At 38.6% G+C, this 23,887-nt stretch overlaps 1 protein-coding gene across 2 annotated transcripts in view; it reads right to left on the reverse strand.

Moving 5' to 3' along the window:
- Nucleotides 1–23,887, reverse strand: part of EGFL6 (EGF like domain multiple 6) — a 73,728-nt gene that overhangs the window by 42,413 nt on the left and 7,428 nt on the right. For both annotated transcript variants that reach the window (XM_043996418.1, XM_043996417.1), the window contains exons 2-5: nt 12,252–12,364; nt 6,798–6,890; nt 3,340–3,459; nt 1,033–1,152 (exon numbers count right to left, since the gene is read on the reverse strand). In XM_043996418.1, the coding sequence (XP_043852353.1) occupies nt 1,033–1,152; nt 3,340–3,459; nt 6,798–6,890; nt 12,252–12,364 (446 nt within the window). The remainder of the gene's footprint in view (nt 1–1,032; nt 1,153–3,339; nt 3,460–6,797; nt 6,891–12,251; nt 12,365–23,887) is intronic.

Raw genomic sequence — 23,887 nt, forward strand, 5'->3', positions numbered from 1 at the left:
ATAGCAAGCTTTCTAAGATAACTCAGAAGTATGATACACATATAAATTTTTTGAGACATAAGGCAATAGATCTTGAACTGGAAGGGACCTCAGGAGCCATCTTGTCCAAATCCCTCATTTTACAGATGAGGAAACTGAGGTACAGGGAGATTGAGTGACTTGCCAAGGATTATACAGCTAATAAGAGGCAGAGCTGAAATTCAAATTTCAATTCTCTGAGCTCAAATCCAACACTACACAGTGCTACACTCCAATATACTACCTCCTGCAAAAAGCAAGGATTTTATATTGTATTGTATATTGATCATACAATAAACACAGTTTTTCTTCTAAGACTGAGAGTATCTGGAGACAATTCACTGAAATAGACCTTTTGACTTGAGTTTGACAGCTGAAGTTAAATGGACATTGTGAGGAAACTGAGGTTAAATGCCTTAAAGGTAACACAGGGAAGTATGAGGATTTGAACCCAGAGTTCTCTGGTTCTCTATGTCCAATGCTTTTTTCTGGTATATCATCTTGCCTCAAGGAAAGCATCCTTTTTAACTTCTGGATCTAAATGTGGACTTCTTCTTTCCCTCCCCTCCCCATCTATATGTTTTTCTCTCCAGGTTATATTGTTCCTTCTGGCCTTCCAAGGCTCATCCAAGGAAATTATTGATGCTCATAATTAATATTTGACAAATGAATCAGTTCAATTTCAGTCATTTTTCAGTCACTTCTGACTCTTTGTGACCCCATTTGGGTTTTCCTTGGCAGAGATACTAGGGTGGTTTGCCATTTCCTTCTCCAGCTCATTTTACAGATGAGGAAACTGAGGCAAACAGGGTTAAGTGACTTGTCCAGGGTCATAGAGCTGGCAAGTGTCTGAGGACAGAGTTGAACTCACTGAGAAGAATCTTCCTGACTCCAGGCCCAGCACTCTATGCACCATGGCGCCACCTATCTGCCCAATACTAACAAACAAAAAAGGGGAGTTTGTTTAACAAAGGAGAAGAAAAAGAAACCAAAAGAGAGAACTCATTCATGTACCTATACAGGCTCTTCCATTAGGTGCCAGTTGTAGCCCAGTGGATGGACACAGACACCGGACCTCATCTTTGGTGTCTTCACAGCCATACTGACAGTTTGTCATAGCGCACGTCCTGGAATCTAAAAGTAAATACGGATGAGCATTCATTTTGAAGAGCTCAACAATAACTGCACAATATTTCTGGCTATAAAGACTGAAATAATTCCTCCCCTCCCCCACTTTTTTTTTTTTTTTTGGTCATTGGGTAGTTTTTTAGGAACACTCCGGGAATATTAATTGTCACATACACAGTTCTTAACAGAGAACTTTTGCTGTTGTTTATTTAATCTTGAGGAAGAGGACATGGGTTCAAATCTACCTATGTGACTTTTGGCAACTTCCTTGGGCCTCAGTTTCCCCATCTGTAAAGTGAGAGGTTGGATAAGATGGCTTCAGAGATTCCTTCTAATTCCAGATCTGTGATCCCAAGGCGGCTTTTGAGGACTTTAGGCTGATTTACATCGTTGCTACATCATGCTATCAGTCAGTGAAGAGTACGGGGAGAACAAGGGAGCCTAGGTGGTCCAAAGCGCAGATATTAGAGCTCTGGCCGAGTGAAAAACTGAATATGCCACAGGGTTGATAGTCTCAACAGGCTTCTCTTGGCTCTGCTTTTCTCTAAGGCACATCAATGGAACATGATTAAAGGGACTTGGGGGATGGGGAGGAGAGGAGCAAAGGGAGAGAATGCATATGAATGAGTGTGTGGGAGAAAAGTGCAGGGTGGTGCTGGTGACTCCAGGGTGGGAGCTCTTCTCTTCTTAATGAAATGTAATACCTGAAAGGCTTTCTCTCTTTTATACAGACACTTAAGCTCCCACAGGATCCTCATTTTTCTTTTTTACAGAAAGGCTTTTCTTTACGGGAATGTTTATCTGAAAGCATTTCTGGCAACTCTTTACAATATTCAATGGGATGACATGTAAGATGTGTAAGGGATAGGAAATTCTCTGCCCCTGAGTGGTACTTGTCACCTCACTAAAAGTATGTGTGTGTGTTTTTTAATCTACTGAGGACTATTAAAACATGCTTTCCCACAACCTGTTGGTCTTTTAACCAACGATAGCATTCCAGTCTCCATGCCTCTTGTTTGACTTGGCATCCTGTGTCTTTCAAGCTAAATAGCTCCCCAGAATCATGGGCAAAAGACCAAACTGCCTCCTGTGACCCTAAAATTCCAATCCGTAATAAAGGGAAACTGAGGCACTCTGAGCAGTTTCAGTTTATGAGGGAAAATAGTGATTCCTAAGAAACAGGATCCAAAACTTGCCTCTGTAATCATGGACCCCCTTCTTAGTTATTTTATTTATTTATTTTTTTGGTGAGGCAATTGGGATTAAGTGACTTGCCCAGGGTCACACAACTAGTAAGTGTCAAGTGTCTGAGGCCAGATTTGAACTCAGGTCCTCCTGAATCCAGGGTCGGTGCTTTATCCACTGTGCCACCTAGCTGCCCCCCCTTCCCCTGCTTAGTTTTGAGGTAATATTTATACAGTTTGATAAATCATCAAAAATAGAACAAGGTGGTACAATTCTTTGGTCAGTTCCAAAAAGGGGAAATCTGTATGATTGGCTAAGGGAAATGTCCACCAGTCACTAGAATTTAGTTATCAGACTTTCCACATGTCAAGAATCACGAGTGTTTAGTCAGTGACGAGGCAACAAGATTCTGGGACTTTCCAGGAGCATCAGTGAAAGTAAAAGGGGGAACTGTGGTTTTCTGGAACACAGCAGGAGTGCATTTATAGGTTATGGGTTGGAAGTAGGTGATACTAAAAACTTCTATCTCTATCCTTAACACAGGTTAATACAGGCCTATGTAACAAACTATATATCTACGTATTAGAAATGCCTTACAGGGGTGGCTAGAGGTGGTACAGTGGATAAAGCACCGGTCCTGGATTCAGGAGTACCTGAGTTCAAATCTGGCCTCAGACACTTGACACTTACCAGCTGTGTGACCCTGGGCAAGTCACTTAACCCCATTGCCCCGCAAAAAAAAAAAAAAAAAGCCTTACAAATCATGTAATAGTAGTACACTCACCAATACATAATAGGTTGATTAATTCTGACATAATTCCCATTCTGACAATATTAGCCAATTTAAACTTAACTCTATCCTACCTCACTCACCCATGCAATCATTGATACTTAGTAAGACACAGTGAACTGAGTAGATACTGATCAAATTGAGGAGGAGCATAAAATTATTCTCACATTCTGCTGTTTAGGGGAGAATGACCTGGATGGATTCTTTTTGTTACTTACTGGAACAGGTGCCGTCAGGCATCAACATGTAGCCACTGAGGCAATAGCACTTGTAGCTGCCGTGAGTGTTCATGCATCTGTGTTTACAGGGGCGAGGTTTCAGTCCACATTCATTCATATCTGCAGAAATCATTGTGGGCGGGGGGGGGGGGGGAGAGGAAGATGCCGTTACCTTTGGAAATGGTCACCTCACTAAAAGTACATGTTTTTAAAAAAATCTTCTGAAGACTATTAAAACATGCTTTCCCACAACCTGTTGGTCCTTTAACCAATGGCTGCATTCCAGTCTCCTTTCCTCTTGTTTGGCCTGGTATCCCGTGTCTTTTAAGCTAACTAGCTCCCCAGATCATGGGTAAAAGAACAAATTGCCTCCTGTGACCCCCAAATTCCTACCTTATTGTGCTCCCAGTGCTACCTCATTGAGGTCAGAAACTCCCCCAAAGAAAACCAGGGAGAGAGGAGACAAAACAAAACAAAACAAAGCAACGTTCATATGCAAACGTCCAGCTGGCCAGCTATTAAAGAGAATCCATGGGAAAATGATATGAACATGAGCTCCTTCTCCATAGTCCAGCTACACAGGATCTCTTGCTGTTTCTCGCAAATGACACCATTTCTTCCTTTGCACAGGCTGCACCCCATGTCTAGAACACATTTTGTAAATATGATCTACATACAACTTTTTTGGGGGATATGTAGGATCATAGGTATGGAACTATGAAAGGGGCCTTGAGCTCATCCAGGTTATTGGAACTGAACTGATCTTTCTTAGACTTTTCTTAATTAATGGGCTTTGATTTTTTTGAAATTGAATAATAGGGAAAATATGTGTTTTATATATATGTGTGTGTATATTGATGTATCATATAATATATTATGTAGTATATACATAATACAAAAGATTATTAATAACATATTATTAAATCATATACTATATGTGATATAATATAACATACCATGTAACACAATATATGCTAGAATAGTTCATGCAATATATTATATGGTAATATAATATATTATATCATGTACTATGTAATGTATAATATATTATATTACGTATCACCAAAATATATTATTAAAATAAATACATAAACAAACTATCATATTATCATTAAAATAAATATGTAAATAAATTTTATTATTATCATTAACTACAAAATACAATTGGCTGCAAATCAGGCTACCTTTCTAAATAGATTTTTTTGGGGGGGAGTGTTGTGTAGAGAATCTATTTAAAAAAAAACACACAAAAAAACCCCAAATACTTAGGAGCAGCTAGGTGGCGCAGTGAATAAAGCACTGGCCCTGGATTCAGAAGGACCTGAGTTCAAATTTGACATCAGACACTTGATACTTACTAGCTGTGTGACCCTGTGCAAGTCACTTAAGCCTCATTGCTCTGCAAAAAAAAAATACTCAATGAAGATAAAGGGATGGCCAAGCTCAGTTCAGGCATCATTCTCTTCTTGAGGCCCTTCTGAATACTCCTGCCTGGTAGTGCCTTCCTTCCAAATAATTTTGTATATGTGTATTTGTTGGGTATATAATTAAAGAGATCAATTATCTCTCTTGTTTGAATGGAAGGTACTTGAGGGACATATATCTGTTTTATTTTTCTCTTTATCCCTGACTCTTACTATATAAGGAGGCACTTATATATTTGTCGATTGGTTTTAATGAGATATCATATAATAATATGATAATATAACAACAGAATATAAGCTATAATATAGTATAAAACAATATAATATAATATAAATATGGAGCTCTCTTTATAGTAATTTTCCAGTCTTCTGGCTGGCTGGGTTTCACTTTAATGGAAACCTCCTTTTCCCTTCCCTACTTATCGGTTTTCCCTCATCAATCTCATGCATAAATCGGGGGAGTGAAAACCCAGTGGTTGGACATAATGGGAACCCAGGAGACAGACATCACATCACAAAACTCCAATGTAGAACTGACTAGGACTCTTGGATGGAGTTTTGTGGGAAACACATCAGTTGGCATGCTGGGGCCTGTCACTGTTAATGTATATCTGTGAACTGGAGCCAGGGTTATTTAAGTAAGAAAGACTACGCAGGAAAAGATAGATTGCCCTGAAATTTGAGAAAATTGGGGCATTTTCTCTTCCCAGGCTTCTAACTCCCACAAACATTAATATTTTACTACAACTTGAAAAAGACCAAGTAAGGAAACATTTATTTTCAAAGCCCTTGATAAGGAGTCTTGGTACAGACACAAAAATTAATAGAAAAACGGGTTTTCATGGTATGAAACCCACTGGTAAAGGATATATCTGGGCTATTATTTATGAGAACAACGTTTTCAGCCCTTGTCCCCCCCCAAAAAAGAAAGATATGTTTCCCAGCATCCCCTTAGGGACTAAAGTATTTCAACCAAGAGAGGGCAGGCTATTAGCAGGACCTCAGAGATGTTTATCTTAGGCTACAGAACTGTTTGAGATAGCTGACAGGAGGCCAGCCTAGTGTGCTCGAAATTTAAGGGGCAAGAATGACCAAATCACTTGTAACTGCCAGGAATGAGTGCATAACCCTTAACTAAAACTTCACCACTGCCTCAGTAAGAGGCAGTGTGGAATAGTGGATAGAATTCTGGACTTGGAGTCAAATCTTGCCTCAGAAAATTACAAACTGTGTGATCCTGGGCAAGTCAATTAACCTTCCTATGCGTCCTCTGAAAAATGAGGGTGATTTCAGTGCTTGGCCCCTAAGTTTCTTCTGGTTCTATGATTATTCCATATTATGAATCCTGTTGTTCCCATCCTTGAGAAAAGTGGGACTACAGGTGAATATTGGATCTCAGAGCCTAATACTCTTCAGGCATTTGCTGAATTGGGTACCCTGTTTTGTTTTTGTTTGTTTGTTTGTTTTAACCAGATGTGCTATTCTAATAAGGCTTTTGGGAACATAGTGGTACAGCCTCATTATCTTTATTTGTGTGTGTGTGAGGCAGTTGGGGTTAAGTGACTTGCCCAGGGTCACACAGCTAGTGCGTGTCAAGTATCTGAGGTCAGATTTGAACTCAGGTCCTCCTGAGTCCAAGGTCAGTGCTTTATCCACTGCACCACTTAGCTGCCCCCCCATTATCTTTGATTGTGGCAACTGAGGGGAAAATACTATCATCCTCCACAAAGAGTACCATAGTCAGAAGTAGTCAAATGCATTGAAGGGTCTCAGCATGAAAGCCAGAACAGCATCATACAAAGAGCTTTGGATTTGACATTAATGTGTGTGATCAGGGATGAATAATCACTGACCTTTCTGGGTTTCAATTTCCTCATCTAGGCAGCTGGGTGGTGCAGTGGATAGAGAACTGGACGTGGAGTCAGGAAGATCTGAGTTCAAATCTGATCTCAGAAACTTACTAGCTGTATAACCTTGGGTAAGTCTCTTAACCTATCTGCCTCAGCTTTTTCATCTGCAGAACTTTATACCAACCTTGACTGCAAGTTTTCCCTGTAAATCCAGGAAAACATTTGCATTTATTTGGGCCCACGCATTCACCATACTTGCATCCATTGTCACAAATGGCTGCGGAAAGGAAAAAAAAAAGACATGTTCAAGGCATTTTGAAGATCCAACAACAAGAGAAGACACTGCAGTGGAATTCCAACTTCTTAAACACATGCATATTCTATCACACAACATACTTGGGGCCAATAATTGGGTTAGTCTGCTGTCTTTGAGGTCTGCTGCCTATTATCTACCTGCTAGGGGTCAGAAAGCTGAAGAATGTTCATTTACTTACTAGATTCATTCTCTCCCCCAAAATGAATGCTGGTTTATCATTTTAGCCTTGCTTAAGAAGGCTGCTGCTATGTCATAAATATTACTTAAACCTTTTCTGCTAAAAAGAAAAAAAAACAGTCCAACTTTCCCTTATTTCCCTTATTATAAATGCTCAAACAACTGATCACTCTCCTCCTAATAATGTCTTCTTACAGAACCATGGAATTGTTAGAGCTAGTGAGATCCTTAGAAATCATCAAGTAATAGATGACGTTTTTAAATGAAACACTTGTGGTATTATTCGTTTTGGTTTTTTTTTTGTTGTTTAGTCATTTCTGTCGTATTTGACTCTTTATGACCCCATTTGGAGTTTTATTGGTAAAGATACTGGAGAGGTTTACCATTTCCTTGTCCAGCTCATTTTACGGTTGAGGAAACTGAGGCAAACAGGGTTGAATGATTTACCCAGGGTCACACAACTAGGAAGTGTCTGAGGTTGGATTTGAACTTAGGTTTTCCTGAATCCAAGCCCAGCCCTCTATCCACTATGCCAGGTAGCTGCCTAATACTTTGTTTAGCTCTTCTTACATTATTTTCCTTGGTCATATTTTCCTGAATGCTTTATCCCTTTCATAATCTCTTAAGCCACTAAAAGAACTCACTTGTGATTATGAAAATATTTAATTTATTAATTTTTAAATCACAGAGGAAGATAGTCAATTGATTGAATAACACCATTGTTATCAGGGGAGCTAGGTGGTGCAGTGGATAAAGTGCTCTGGCCGGTGTAAGGAATTCCTGAGTTCAAATCCAATCTCAGACACTTACTAGCTGTATGACGCTGGGTGAGTTACTTTGTTTTCCTCAGTCTCTGCATCTATAAAACAAGCTGGAGAAGGAAATGGCAAACCACTCCAGTATTTTTTGCCAAGAAAAGCTAAAAATGGGGTCACAGAGAATAGGACACAACTGTAAATGACTGAACAATGAAAATTCCTCAATTGTATAATAATAGCACCTCCCTCTCAGACTTGTTGTGAGGATCAAATAATTGTAAAGGGCTTAGCATAGTGTCTGACATATAGTGGGTACTTAATAAATGCCTTTTTTTTCTTCCATATCTGATTTTTTTCCTGACTGTAAGATTTAATAAAACAAAGAGAGTTTGAAAACAGTGACAGAGATATTCTTAGAGGCCAGTAGAAGACTGAAGGAGAAGTAACAAGAGGGAAAGTTGGGGGCTTATCTTTGACTGGGTTTGCTTAGGACCTGCCTAGCAGACTATAAGCAGGCTTAGAAATAAGCAGTTCAGTAATCAGGTATTCACCCTATTATTTGGTAATTTGAGTAATGTTTATTTTATAGTCAAGAAGAAACATGAAAATTGAGTAAAAGATGATTCAAAGAGTGAATTTCATGAAATACATTTGCAAATTATAACTAAGAAGTTGGGTAGGGAGGTTCAGGATCCCTTCTGATGAAGATACCAAATGTTGATCTTTAATTTCAACTTCACCTTAACTTCCTTAACTTCACCTTGATCTTTATTTTATTTTACTTTTTATCTTACTCATCAAGTTGTTTTTGGTATTTATAGTGTTAAGATTATTAGCAACAAATTAAAGATATATTTAATGCAGCCTATCCATGCCCCTCCAGCTACAAATGAGCTCTTGAAAAAAAGCCAAGTCCTACTTCCCTTTGTAGCAGGGGTTCTTAACCTGAGGTCTGTGAACTCATTTAAAAAATATTATGATAACTTTATTTCAATATTATTGGTTTCCTTTGTAACCCTATGCATTTTATTTTATGTATTTAATGCATTCATGCACAATGCATTTTATTCTACACATTTAATGCACTTATGCACAATGAATTTTATTTTATGCCTCTTATGCATTTGTGTATTTTGTTTTATGCCTTTTATGCATTTATACATTATGCACTTTATCTTATGCTTTTAGAAACATTATTCTGAGGAGTTCCTAGGTTTCATCTGATGAACAAAGGGGTCCATAAAACAAAAAATGTTAAGGACCCTTACTTGATCCACTTTGTTTAACCATAGCCCTAAGTGACTCATCAGAGGTAGCTTCTAAGGTCTGTATAATTTCAGAAACTATTATTGCCACTTTGAGAGATTCCAACATATGTGCCTTACATCATCCTTCTGCCTAAAAAAATCACCATATGATTTGAAATACACATTTTTCACTTTAGTAACTAGGAAGACAAAAAACCTACGTCTTGCAACTAAATCACACATTAGTTTTCACCATCAATCTCTGTTTCAGGACTGAGAGTTTGCAGGTCTGTTTTAAAGTCAAGTCAAATGGTATTTATAGAGGGCCAACAGCCATCTGATCGTTGTATTTTTCCAGTGACAGTGGTCCTATTTGGTACATCTCTATGTCATTTTTTCTCCAATTGGGCTATCATTTCCACAGTTTCCACACAAGGATCTTTGAATGGCTTAGGAACCAACCACCTTGGACGCTGACTGTAGAACAGTTGCCTTATCTTGCCCAGATTCAGGCTTCTTCTATCTTACTTCCTGACCATCTCTGTGCCATACCCCTCCTCATGTTCTAGTTTCCTACATTGGAATGTAATTTCCTTTAGGGTAGCGCTGTTTGTGTTTGTATTCCCAACTCTTAGAACAGTGTCTGGAACATAGTAAATACTTAATAAATGTGTCTATCCATCCATCCATCCATCCATGCATCCATCTGTCCATCAGTCTATCTGCCCATCTATCTATCCATCAGTCTATCTGCCCATCTATCTATCTATCTATCTTTCTATCATCTATCTACCTACCTATCCATCTATCTATCCATCCATCCATCATCTATCTATCTTTCTATCATCTATCTACTGACCTATCCATCTATCTATCCATCCATCCATCATCCATCTATCTAATCATCTATCATCTCTATTAAGCCATATCATCTGTCTACCTACATATCTCTCATTTCAAATGTCTAAATTTCAAAATATCAAATATTTTTATCCCATGATCCCTTGTATCCCCAATATCCCACTGCAAAAAAGGGATAGTAGAAGATTTTGCTTAATATTTAATTGAATATCAATAATAATAACTCAGATTTACATAGTTTTATGATTTATGTAAACTTTTCCCAATAAAACCCTGTGAAATAGACCATAAATTTATTATTATTCCCATTTAACAAATGAGGAAATTGAGGCTCAGAGAGATTAATATCTGAAGATTGGATAGCGAGTAAACCCAAGTCTGACTTGATTTTTGTGGCCAGTATCTTTTCTGCTATTACCACATTTTTTTTCTCATTGCTTGATCTATTTCAGAAATTACTAATTTTTGACCTGATCTATATCTAGTTAAGTTTGGCCTAGGAAGGGAAGTAATGTGGAGCACTGGATTATGACTGTGCTCATAACAAGTTATATGATTATAGGCAAGGAGCTGAGTCTTTTTGGGCCTCAGTTTTCTCATCTCTGAAATGATGGGGTTAGACTAGATCCCTTCCAGCTTCAAAACAGATGATTCCGGGGGTGGTATGGAGAAAAGGACACTATCATGTAAAGGGCTTATGAGGGAGGGGGTAAGACACACTAAGGTGTTATGTCCATAGAACCTTATTCCACTATCCCACAATCTCTCTGGAACTTTTAGATGGGCATTCTCAACCCAAAGTGACAAACACCATCAGGAGCACATTTATAATACTTATTTTACTTGACAGAATTGTGAAAAAATTATAATATACACTTCTTCCTTCAAGTCAACTTGAAAAATATGCATTATTAAACATAAAATATTTAATAATCCAAGTATAAAGATAAAAATACTTGCTTTTTTTTGTGATATAAGTCCAATGCCTGTTTTTTAAAATAATTGAAGGACCCATTCCATTAGATAGGGAGCTTTAGGAATAACTTTGAACAGACTCGAGTTTATTAGTGAGATCATCCTTGACATGGGCTAGAGATATTATATTAGAGAAGGCCCATAGTTAGGAGATATTGGCCTATCTGGGCCATGGATTAAAGAGTTATGCATCATCTTTCAGGTAAAACTCAACATACTTACCAAGATAAAAAAAACCCATAAATCAACCAGTCACCATTTATTAAGTACTATGTGCCAAACACTGTGTGCTAAGTGTTTCGGATATAAAAAGAGACAAAAAACAGTTTCTGCCCTCGAGGAGTTCACAATCTAACCAAGAATATAACAAATAAACAAATATATTGTCATTGTTCAGTCATTTTTGATTCTTTGTGACCACTTTCTGGGGTTTTCTTGACAAAGAAACTGGAGTATTTTGCCATTTTCATCTCCAACTCATTTTACAGACGAGGAAACTGAGGCAAACAGGATTAAGTGACTTGCCCAGGATCACATGGCTAGTTAGTGTTTGAGTCTGGATTTGAACTCAGGTCCTCCTGATTCCAGTTCCAGGACTCCTAGCTGCCCAGACAAATATATACAAACAAGTTACATACAAGATAAGTTAGAAATAATTAACAGAAGGAAGGCATGAGAATTAAGAGGAGTTGGGGAAGGCTGAGAAAGGCTCTGTCTAGGATTTGCCTTTCTAAGTTAATTGTGTTTGGCTATGTTTAAAAGAACACAAAGGGCTTTTTTCCTGACATTTTTGCACATTTCACAAATTATCATAAAATTATAGGCAGAAGGAAACTTAGAAGTTATTGATTCCCACCTTCTTACTTACTTACAGATGAGGAAACTGAGGCCAAGAGAATAAATAGTTGCTCAGGGTCACATATCTAGTAAATAGCAGAGGTAGGATTTGAACTTAGGTCTTTCCAACTTCAGCCTCAGTGTCCTTTCCGCTGTGCTAGCTAGATTAGAAGGGTTAACCCTGTGTTTTTTCAGTGAGTCAGATCTCTCATCTGGGAATCCTACCGATGAACCTTCTTTACCAACTGTGCCACATCACGAAGCTATCAGTTACCCAGGCTCAAAATCTTTGTGTCATCTTTGACCCCCTCATATCCCTGTTCTTCCATATCTAATCAATTGTCAAGAGTTTTTCATTCTACCACTGGAGTATCTCTTGAACCCAGCCATGATTTGAGTTTAAGGCCCTTGTTGATTCTTATATAGACTGCTGTAACGACCAAGGAGGGATATGTCTGCAAAATTACCTTCACAGAGTCCTTTGTTGTTCTTTCTCCATCCATAGCAGCATTCAACTTTAGGGCCATAGTGACAGATGCCAGGCTGGTCTGCAAATGCCAGTGATCTATGACTTCTTGAGCTGTGGAGAAAGTACCGTGTATCAAAGTGAATAAATCAGGGATTGGGACCATGATGTCTATATCCCCACTAAGTGATAGAAGAGAGAATATCTGGTTAATTTAGGAAGTCATTTAGGGCCCCAAGATAATTTTTCCCCTAACTTGAATATTTGGGTTGGCTATTCAACAAAATGACATTTGGTAAACATTTATAAAGTGTTCACTGTGTGAGGCATTAGGAGAGAAACAAAACTAATCGAGATATATTCTTTGTCTTGAAGGTACTGAGTGCACAAAAGGGGAGATAGGTGGATATGAATAGCCATCAAAAAATAGAGCATGGTAAGTGTGTAAAAGAGATCCAGACATGGCATCGTGAGAGTTCTGAAGAGGAAAGCATCATTTGGGATTGGGACAAATCAGAGAAATGTGATGGAGGAGGTGGCATCTGAGGCTTGGTAGAGGATACCACGTGACACACAAGTTTACTGGGGGGGCTATGCCGATCAATACTTCAGGGATCGGGGCAGCTAGGTGGCACAGTGGATAGAACACCAGCCCTGGATTCAGAAGGACCTGAGTTCAAATCCAACCTCAGACACTTAACACTTACTAGCTGTGTGACCCATGGCAAGTCACTTAACCCCAATTGCCCCACCAAAAAGAAAAATGAACAATACTTCAGGAATCTGTGATTTTTTAGGTTGTTATGAGGATAAAATGAGATAGCATTTGTAGCACTTAGCACCCATGTCTGCTGCTATAAAATATATAATATATATAAGTTCATATTAATACCTATATCAACATGCTATATTAGATTTAATATATTTATGTTATATATTAAATATATATGTTAGTTTTAAATGAATGTTATTGTTATTATTTTTTGTTGATGTGAGCATACCCTCTGCCAATGTAGATCTCAACCCCTCCTCACCATAGTAAATAGTTTTCAAGAATTTCCATGGCCAAAAACTTCATCCTTCTGTGGCCAATTTGATAACGGGCCCTCTGAATGTAGCTGGGCTGGTTCTTAGATGATGGATATATAGTCTCATACTTAAGGCTTCTTTGGGATCTGTCATGGATTATACTGCTATCACGGCCTTCAAGACTTTGAGTTCCCCTTGATCCCATCACTGCGGCATCAAAGGAAGACTTTAGGGGATGTAGGGGCCAGGCAATACACAAAATATATTAAGTATGCATGTGCTTTAAGTACAATGGATGCTCATTCTAAATGACATCCCAGTGCTGTATTGGACAGAAGAAAAGATTGCTGGTCTCCTATTCATTATTGGTGTACCATACCAGGAGGTTGGTGGGTATTTTTTGAGTGAGGACTCCAACCTTTCATTTTTATTGATATAAGAGGCAAGTCCTTCTACCAATGAGGGTTGGCACATACTCTGCACCTTATGGTCTTAAGAGAGTTGACTGGGGTTAGGGGCAGTGAGAGGGTCTTGGCCATATTCACATAGCTTGTATGTGTCAGAGACAGGACTTGAATCTAGTTCTTTAGTGGAGGCTAAGCTCTCTAGTCACTCCACCTCATTGCCTCTAGTAGGTGTCTATAACTTATTAAATAACAATATTAAAAAAGTTTTGTGCATTCTTGACCTCCCTGCTTCTGTTGATGGTACTCCATACTCTAAGTTAACCAGGCTTGAAATCTTTCTGTCATTCTGGATTCCCTCATATCCCCTTTCTTCCACATCTAATCAATTTTCAGGTATTGGATTATCTTTTGAATTCTGCCACAATTTGAATGTAGGGTTCTTATTGTTTCTTATCTAGACTATTACATTAACTTTTGATCTAGTTTCCTGACTCCAAGGTCTTCTTCTCTTTCAATCTCATATACACCACTGCTGGGGGAGGGGGGGGGGATCTTCTTAAAACACAGTTCTGATTAAGTTACTCCCCTGCTCAAAAATTCCTGGTGACTCCCTCTGGTCTACTAAATTAAGTCCAAACTCCTAGCCTGGTACCCAAAGCTTGCCACACGAGAGCTCAAAATTACTATTCCCACTTTTTTTTTTGGCAGGGCAATTAGGGTTAAGTGACTTGCCCAGGGTCACACAGCTAGTAAGTGTCAAGTGTCTGAAGCTGGATTTGAACTCAGAGGTCCTCCTGAATCCAGGGCTGGTGCTTTATCCACTGTGTCACCTAGCTGCCCCTATTCCCACTTTTCTTCTTTGATTTCTTTATAAACAGTCACTGCCACAGGCAAACTAGACTTCTTGTTGTTCTCTAAAAAAGGCCTGTGTTTTTCTGCTCTTGAACCTTTTGCTCATTTTCCCCATTGCCTGTTGGTTCCTTCTCATTTCCCATTTCCTATCTCTGTCTACTGAAATCCTACCCATTCTTCAGGGAATCATCTTTTTTTTAATTTAATTTAATTTTTATTTTCTTTATTTCTTTATTCTTTTTGGTGAGGCAATTGGGGTTAAGTTACTTGCCCAGGGTCACACAGCTAGTGTCAAGTGTCTGAGGTAAAATTTGAACTCAGGTCCTCCTGAATCCAGGGCCAGTGCTCTATCCACTGCGCCACCTAGCTGCCCCAGGGATCATCTTTATAAAGTTTTCTCTAACCTTCCAAATACCTGTGCTGTCTCCCTCCTCTGAATCCTTATTGAATTTAGCTTATGGCTCTTTTATGGTATTTATCATAATCTGCCTTGCATTATAGTTATTTGTGTGATTATTTCATCCTTCCTAAATTAGACGTTCCATGAGGGCAGGAAATGTTTTTAGTATCTCCCTTAACACTCAGCTCATTCTCTTGCAATTTATTGACACTATAGTCTGACTGAATGAATACAATTCTAGAGGATTGGAAGCAATTTAATTTTGCCCCTGTATATTAATTTTAAGATAACATAATTTATATAAGGGTAATGTGTATAAACAACTTTGTACAATCCCTTCCATCTCTCTGACTCCCACTTCACCCCAGTTTGTCTTTTAAATTATGTTTAATTTAATGTAGAATATGACTTTGGGGCAGCTGGGTGGTGCAATTGATAGAGTTCTGGGCCTGGATTCAGGAAGACTCCTTTTCCTGAGTTTAAATCCATCCTCAGACTCTAACTAGCTGTATGACCCTGGGCAAGTCACTTAACCCTGTTTTCTTGAGTTTCCTCATGTGTTAAATGAGCAGGAGAAGGAAATGGCAAACCACTCCAGTATCTTTGCCAAGAAAACCCCAAAATGGAGTCATGAAGAGTCAAATACTACTGAAAAATGACTGACTACCACCACTAACAAAAATGGCAATTTTCATTAATGTGAGGCATAAAAACTATGATTAACTTTATTACCTTGTTCTTAGAAAAGAGAGATATTTAACTACTCCATAATATAGATTTTCTTACCACTTAAAAGAGATAGATGACATAACCCCAAAAGCAAAATGGTAAAAGATTATTTGGATGGGAGTTTTGACATCAGTATGTCATGAGAAAATGTGAAATACACAAATCATTGTCATTGAATGACAGAGCTGGAAATGTTCATCACCCTTCACTTTACAGATAAGGAAACTGAGGCTCAGAGAAATGAAGTGACTTGTTCTGTGATCATATGAACTGTCAATTATAGAAATGGAACCTACTACATTTGCCTCTAGTGACAGAAAATGTGAGAAAGGCAAGTGTACCAGTTAAATCAATGTAGTCTAACCATTCAACTTACCTCTATTTTAGGAAGCTATTCTCATGATTATTTCTATCTTTGCAATATTTCTCAGTCTTCTTCTTACTGTTCACAGCCAACACTTTTGTTCAGTACCTCATCTTCTTTTACCTAGTTTATTGCAGCATAGAGATCTCTAGATTTGATTCTAAAGGTAAGAAGAAGTTACTGGAGTTGATCAATTGATTGGTGTGTGTGTGTGTATGTTCGCACATGAGCATGGTCAATCTATGGTTTAGGAAAATCATTTGGCAGCTGTAGATCAGAGTGGAGAGTAACTTGAGGCAGTGAGACCAATTAGAAGGCTACTTAGCATATATTTAATTGAAAATAAGTATGCTACCTTTTATTAGGGCTACAGAAACATGTTAAGTTTGGGATATTATGAGGACCCAAGACCAACTGATTATAGCTATAAAAGAAGCAATTGTTCTTTCATAAACAGAGAACTGGGGCAGCCAGGTGGCACAGTGGATAGAGCACTGGCCCTGGAGTCAGGAGTACCTGAGTTCAAATCCGGCCTCAGACACTTAACACTTACTAGCTGTGTGACCCTGGGCAAGTCACTTAACCCCAATTGCCTCACTGGAAAAAAAAAAAAGAAACAGAGAACCTAGATGCACAGGGGAATACTGAAAGGAGATACATTAGTAAGTGTGGGAGCTTGCCCTGGGCATGCCCAGATCTCCTAACATGGAGGCCCGGGAGTAGTCCCCTTTAATTGGTTGCTTAGTCAGCACAGGCTGCATCTCTTAAGACTCCTCAGACTGGGAGAATTGTTCTCTTTCCTGTGCAATCTTTTCTGCTGCTTCTGATGCCCACCGTTCACTTACAGTGGAGGCATCATGAACTGGGCCAGTGAGAGGGGTTAGGACTTCCACTCCATGCTCTCCCTCTTTTCCCTAGCCTCCAAGGTTTCTCTTAGCCTGGGGGTATTTCTGTCTTTGTTCTATTTCATTTATCCTCAGCTTCTCAGTTCCAAGTGCCAAGGGGTGATTGATCCCCACTAGACTTGGGAGTCAGAGGCATGGTGACTTTGGAATCAAGACTGTAGGTGGGATGTTGGACCAACCAACCTTAGAAACCTTCTGGCTTCTAAGTAAGTTGGGGAGCAGGGTGTGAATTTGGAACTGGGTCGATGTGCTCTATAGGAATTCTTTTTTTTTTTTTTTTTTGTGAGGCAATTGGGGTTAAGTGACTTGCCCAAGGTCACACAGCTAGTAAGTGTTAAGTGTCTGAGGCCGGATTTAAACTCAGGTCCTCCTGACTCCAGGGTTGGTGCTCTAACCATTGTGTAACCTAGCTGCCCCTTCTATAGGAATTCAGCTAAGCTATGAACTTAGTTCTCTTCCCCACTCTAGAGACTGTGGTGGTATGAGGGGGAAGGAGGATTAAACTTTACATTTTGGGGGAATATGTTTTTATATTTGTGAAATTTATATTTATATTTGCCTTTTGAAGTAAATGCTCCTTTGGGTTTTTGTTGTTGTTGTTTGTTTTTTTTGCGGGGCAATGGGGGTTAAGTGACTTGCCCAGGGTCACACAGCTTGTATGTGTCAAGTGTCTGAGGCCAGATTTGAACTCAGGTACTCCTGAATCCAGGGCTGGTGCTTTATCCACTGCACCACCTAGCTGCCCCCTGAAGTAAATGCTCCTTTGTAAAAGTTGAACCAACTGTTTAGAACTGGGGTGCAGGGGACCATCCCCTACAATTGGGGGCACACCATTGGTGGGGGCTGGAGCTATTTGCAGAGAGCCTAGACATCTTCAAACTCAGAGAATCCTGGAGGAGGGCTGAAAGGTAACATACCTGCCCTTCAGACAATGGGAGCTAGAGTAGCAGTGTTACATAATATACACACGCCATAATATATACTCTTTTTCAAATATTAATGAATTACCTCACTTATAGATACTCAACAGCTTACTATGATTGTTACTGATGGTAACTCCATGGAGAAACAATAATTGATTATTTTTTATTCCATGGGAATAGCCCAAGTAGCATAATAATATTCAGAACCAGAAGAGACCTTAGATAATAATAGTGCTTTAACGTTTGCAGAGTCCTTTGCAAACATTATATCAATTTATCCTCATGACAACTCTAGAAGTCAAGTGCTATTATTATTCCCATTTTAGAGATAAGAAAGACAGAGGGTGTGACTTACCCAGTGTCACACAGTTAATAAGTGTCTGAGGCTGGCTTTGAACTCAGGTCTTCCTGATTCCAGGCCCCAGTGCTCAATCCAGCATACCATCTAGTTGTCTAAGGATCATCTACTAACCAATCCATTCATTTTGCAGATGAGGAAACTGATTAATTGACTTGCTAATGCTTATGCAGCTTCAATTTGGAAAAACTGGGACAAGGAGACTCCCTGCTCAGGGACCTTTCCATTGTCTATTTCCATTGTCCTCTCTAATGTCTATCCCAGGCACAGGGCCTCTGTAGGCATAGAGTGAAAGCTGAAAAGAAAACTCAAGTCCCCCAAAGACCCTTAAATTTGTCAGATGTGAAGATCCACAGAAAACTAATTATGATTCATTGATGCATATGATTTTTTAAACTCACAACACATACCTAATTGCACGTTTATGTAATTTGTTGGGAGTACACAGGCTCCCTCGAACAGATGGCTGGATCTGTTTCTTTCTTTACCAGTCGAATTCAATTACCGTGAACTTAGGATCATGGGGTGATAGATTTAGAGCTAAAAGTGGTCTTAGAAATCCTCCAATCTAAACTCTCTTGTTTTATAGTTTGAGGAAATTGAGTCCCAGAAGTACTGCACTGGGAAAAATTTCAGGAGAAAATGACTAGAAGATGAAATTCACCTTGAAGAGAGAAATCTTTTCCATCAATTATTTTCACACGTACACATTCAAGGCAAAGGTTAAACCTTAAAGGTATGAGTTGTGTACATTTCATCTAAGTCAATTTGTATGTTAGTATACAAGAGGCCAAACTTGAAATCTCTCCCCACAAATGACTGGCACTTATATAATTAAGGACTTTTTAAAGTGAAAGATTTTTGCCTACTATATGGTCATTCTCCCCATAAATTTGTATTTTGCAAAAAAGGGTCCAATGGGAAGCTAGGTTGGTACAGTAGATAGAGCCCCAGCCCTGGAGTCAGGAGGACCTGAGTTCAAATTCTACCTCAGACACTTGACACTTACTAGCTGTGTAACCCTGGGCAAGTCACTTAACCCCAATTGCCTCACCAAAAAAAAAAAAAAAAAGGGTCCAAGACTCTACTCACACTGATTTCTCATTTTTAATTGGTCTATGAGACATCAGAAGATTTAACAAATTCAAGTTACTTCTATCGAACTCATACACACACTAAATCCAACACAAAGGCTGTTCAAGGATTTAGAATCATATATAAAGCTTTTATATTTTGACTGCTAAATGATTTAGAAAGAATGTAGAAATTCCATGCCATGAAGTTGTGGTACACAATATTTTCTAAAGGAGAACCTACATATAACAGATTTTATGAAAAATCACCAGAGAATCATATGACCTCATAACATATGCAAAATTTTTAAAATTAATTGTGCTTTATTCTACTAGTTTCAAGAAGTCACTGGTTAAAATGTAAAATTGTACTATATCTGCGCAGTTGTTTTCCTTAAACATGAATATGGTCCAATAATTCCAGGGAACAAGCTAAAAAAATTAGTGGAAAAAAATGATTGCTAATTACCTATTAATTCCTGGTTTACATGACTGAATTAATGGCATAAAAAAGAGATTCATTATATTAATGAGCCGTTTAATTACCCTCCAACATAGTCTTGTTTACTTGCCAAAAACCATTTAAACTTTTATTTTATGTGGAAGTAGAGGAGGAGAGTGATGTACACACATATGTAGTCATTTAAAAATAATGGATGGCAACAAAATCAATCATTAAAAGAAATAAAGAAATATTTTATATCCATTCGTGAAGCTGAACAAAACTAGACTTCTGAAACAATCCATGAAAACCAGCCAGGTGCAAGGAAGTTTGATGACTCCTACAACAACAGAACACTTTATCTTTGAAAACCAGACAAATCTGCCGTTTGGTAGGCTGCTATAGCAATTAATACCTATAACAATCAAATAGGGTTTCTAGTTATTGTTGGCATAATACCATCTCTGCAGTCTCTAAAATTAAAGCAGAAGCTTTCTTCATTGATGGAGATTTGGATTTTGAATACCTGAAGTGCAATATGCTATCCTATGCTCTCCTCCACCATTTCAGAGCATGGTCATAGATGCTGAGGGAGACGTAAAGAGATACAATGGTATCTTCACCCTCAAGAAGCTTATATGAAGAGGGACGGACTTTTGATCCTTTACTACATTCATTCAATGAATTTATCACCTACTATGTTGAACAATATGCTGAGCTCTGGGAGAGATCAAAAACTTAGATAAGATCCAGTTTACAGTCTAGAAGGGGAAAAATATCAATATCCCACACATATATTTATGGTCATAGATTTAGAGTTGGAAGAGACTTTTGAGGTCATTCAATCTAAACCAGACTGACTTATTTACTGTCTTTTCCACCTGAGGTTCCATCTCCTGTCTCTATACCTTTGACCTGACTGTCCCTCCTGCCTGTAATGCCCTTCCTCTTTTTTTTTTTTTTTTTTTGCGGGGCAATGAGGGTTAAGTGACTTGCCCAGGGTCACACAGCTAGTAAGTGTCAAGTGTCTGAGGCCAGATTTGAACTCAGGTCCTCTTGAATCCAGGGCCGGTGCTTTATCCACTGCGCCACCTAGCTGTCCCCATGCCCTTCCTCTTAATCCCTATCTCTTAGAATCTCTAGCTTCCTTCAAAATTCAGTTAAAATGCTTATACTAAAATAAGGTCAAAATGGATACACGATTTAGACATAAGAGGTGATACCATAGGTAAATTAGGAGAGAAAGGAATAGTCTACCTATTAGATCTTTGGAAAGGAAAACAGTTTTTGACCAAACAAGAGATAGAGTATATTATAAAATGCAAAATGGATGAATTTGATTACATTAAATTAAAAAAAATTTGTACAAACAGAAGCAATGCATCCAAAATTAGAAGGGAGGCAGAAAGCTGGGAAACAATTTTTGAGGCCAGTACTTCTGATAAAGGCCTCATCTCTAAAATATATAGGGAACTAAATCAAATTTATAAGAACCCAAGTCATTCCCCAATTGAGAAATGGTCAAAGGATATGAACAGGCAGTTTTCTGATGAAGAAACCAAAGCTATCTATTCCCATATGAAAAAATGCTCTAAATCTCTAATGATTAGAGAGATGCAAATAAAAACAACTCTGAGGTACCACCTGACACCTATCAGATTGACTAAAATGACAAAAAAGGAAAATAATAAATGTTGGAGAAGCTGTGGGAAAATTGGAACATTAATCCATTGTTGGTGGAGCTGTGAACTGATCCAACTATTCTGGAGAGCAATTTGGAATTATGCCCAAAGGGCAATAAAGCTGTGCATATCCTTTGACCCAGCAATACCACTTTTGGGTCTTTTTCCCAAAGAGATCATGGAAGGGGGAAAGGGACCCACATGTACAAAAATATTTATAGCTGCTCTTTACGTGGTGGCAAAGAATTGGAAGTTGAGGGGGTGCCCATCAATTGGGGAATGGCTGGACAAGTTGTGGTATATGAATACAATGGAATACTATTGTGCTATAAGAAACGATGAGCGGGAGGAGTTCAGAGAAACCTGGAGGGTCTTTCGTGGGCTGATGATGAGTGAGATGAGCAGAACTAGAAGAACATTGTACACAGTAACATCAACAATGATTGTTGATCTACTGTGATGGACTATATTCTTCTCACCAATGCAATGGCACAAAAGAGTTCCAGGGAACTCGTGATGGAAGAGGATCTCCAAATCCAGGAAAAAAAAAAAAAGAACTGCGGAGTATAGATGCTAATTGAACCATACTATTTCTTTTGTTTTTGATGCTGTTGTTTTTTTTTCCTATTTTGAGGTTTTCCATCATTGCTCTGATTTTTTTTCTCTTATAACATGACTAATGCAGAAATAGGATTAATGTTATTATGTATGTGTATATATATATATATATATATATATATAAAACCTATATCAGATTACCTGCTGTCTAGGGGAGGGGGGGAGGGAGGGAGAAAAATCTGAAATTGTAAAGCTTGTATAAACAAAGGTTGAGAACTATCTTTACATGTAACGGAAAAAAAATAAAATACTTTATTAATTTAAAAATAAATAAAAATTAAAAAAATTTCAGTTAAAATGCCACTTCAAGAAGCCTTTCTTTGTTCCTCCAGCTACTATGTCTTCCTACCTTGTATATATTTTTAATTTACTTATATATGTACATATTGCTTCCTTCATAGAATGTAAGTTCCTAGTGTGTAAGTTTCTTCTTCTTTTTTTTTGTCTTGGTATCTCTAGTAACTAGCACAGTGCCCAGCACATGGTAGGCACTTTAAAAAATGTTTGTTTGTAGGGTTCATTATAGTTGGAGTACCTAGTATGTAAAATGGAACAATATGAGATAAATCTAGTAAGATAGGGTAGTATTAGATTGTGGGGGGCTGAGAGCGAATGGGAGTAACCACTCTGCTCAGAGGCAGAGGGAGAGCAGAAGTGATCAACATATAAGAGATATTAAAGAATGGATTGAGGTATAGAACTCTATTAGGAAGCTAGTCCAGATAGGTGATTTTGAGGGCCTCTATTATGCTAGTTGGGCACTGTAACGATTGGAATGACGCCACCTGCTGGATACTTACTGTAGATGAGTTCTGCCCACGAAGCGAAGGTCTTTGAGGGCAAGACCAGGAGTCTTTTCTTTGGCGGGAGGAAGTGACGCAGACTAGTGGGAGGAGGAAGGAAGAGACTGGCACTGACTCTGGCGCTCTTTCCTCTGGACTCTGGTGGAGAAGGGAGCTAAAAATGTGCTCTCCCTTTAATAGATAGAAATCTAGGCCTTTCTCTCTCTCTTTACCAAATTCTTATTCTCCTTAATAAATGCTTAAAAGTCTAACTCTTGCTAAAGCTTATAATTTATTGGCGACCACTCATTAGATATTTTAGACAGTTTAGCTAGAATTTTAGCCCTTAATAGATGGCTGACCACTAAGAGGAAAGCTAAACCTCAGTCTTCTTCTGATCTTCTGGTTGGGTAAGAAATTTCCCCTACCCTTTAAATTGCTAAGTACTGGTGTACTGGCTGTGTTTTCCCTTTAAATTTTTTCAAATGGACCTTTTAAACTCCCTAATTACCCTATTTTTGATTTTAGTCTGTTTAACCAGACAAATGGGAGATAAGATCATGTTAATGCTTTGTTTTTGTGGATTTTCTATTTTTCTTTTTATTTTTGTTAAAAGAGCCAGCAACTTACTCACACAAGGAAATATCTCTCCCTCTCCCAACCATGCTTTTTCAGAGAAACCTGAAGAGATTCCCGCAGCTTTTCCCAGTTCTAACAGTAATTGTTGCTTTAATTTTGCATGCCTGGAGGCAATGACCCACCCTCTAGAAGCTTTTAATCCCCTAGCACCTGGAGGCAAAGTGGGGGAAGAGGAATCCAGGCCTGAGTTCAAAATCAAGTCTGATTCAAATTGCTCTGGTCCCTCCCCTCCTCTCCAGACCCCACCCTCTACTCCTCCCATGGCCAAGCCCATTGCTTCCCGGGCCTGGGAAGTCCAGAGATCTGATGCACATGCGCAACTTTCTCTAACTACATTTGCAGCTTCAGGCTCAGCCCTTCCCCAGCCTGGCTGTGCTTCTGAGACAACCTTAGAAAGCCCTTTAAATTCCAGATATGCTCGTTTTGTTCATAAT

This window comes from Dromiciops gliroides, chromosome 3 (assembly GCF_019393635.1).
Source record: "Dromiciops gliroides isolate mDroGli1 chromosome 3, mDroGli1.pri, whole genome shotgun sequence".
Classification (NCBI taxonomy): Eukaryota; Metazoa; Chordata; class Mammalia; order Microbiotheria; family Microbiotheriidae; genus Dromiciops; species Dromiciops gliroides.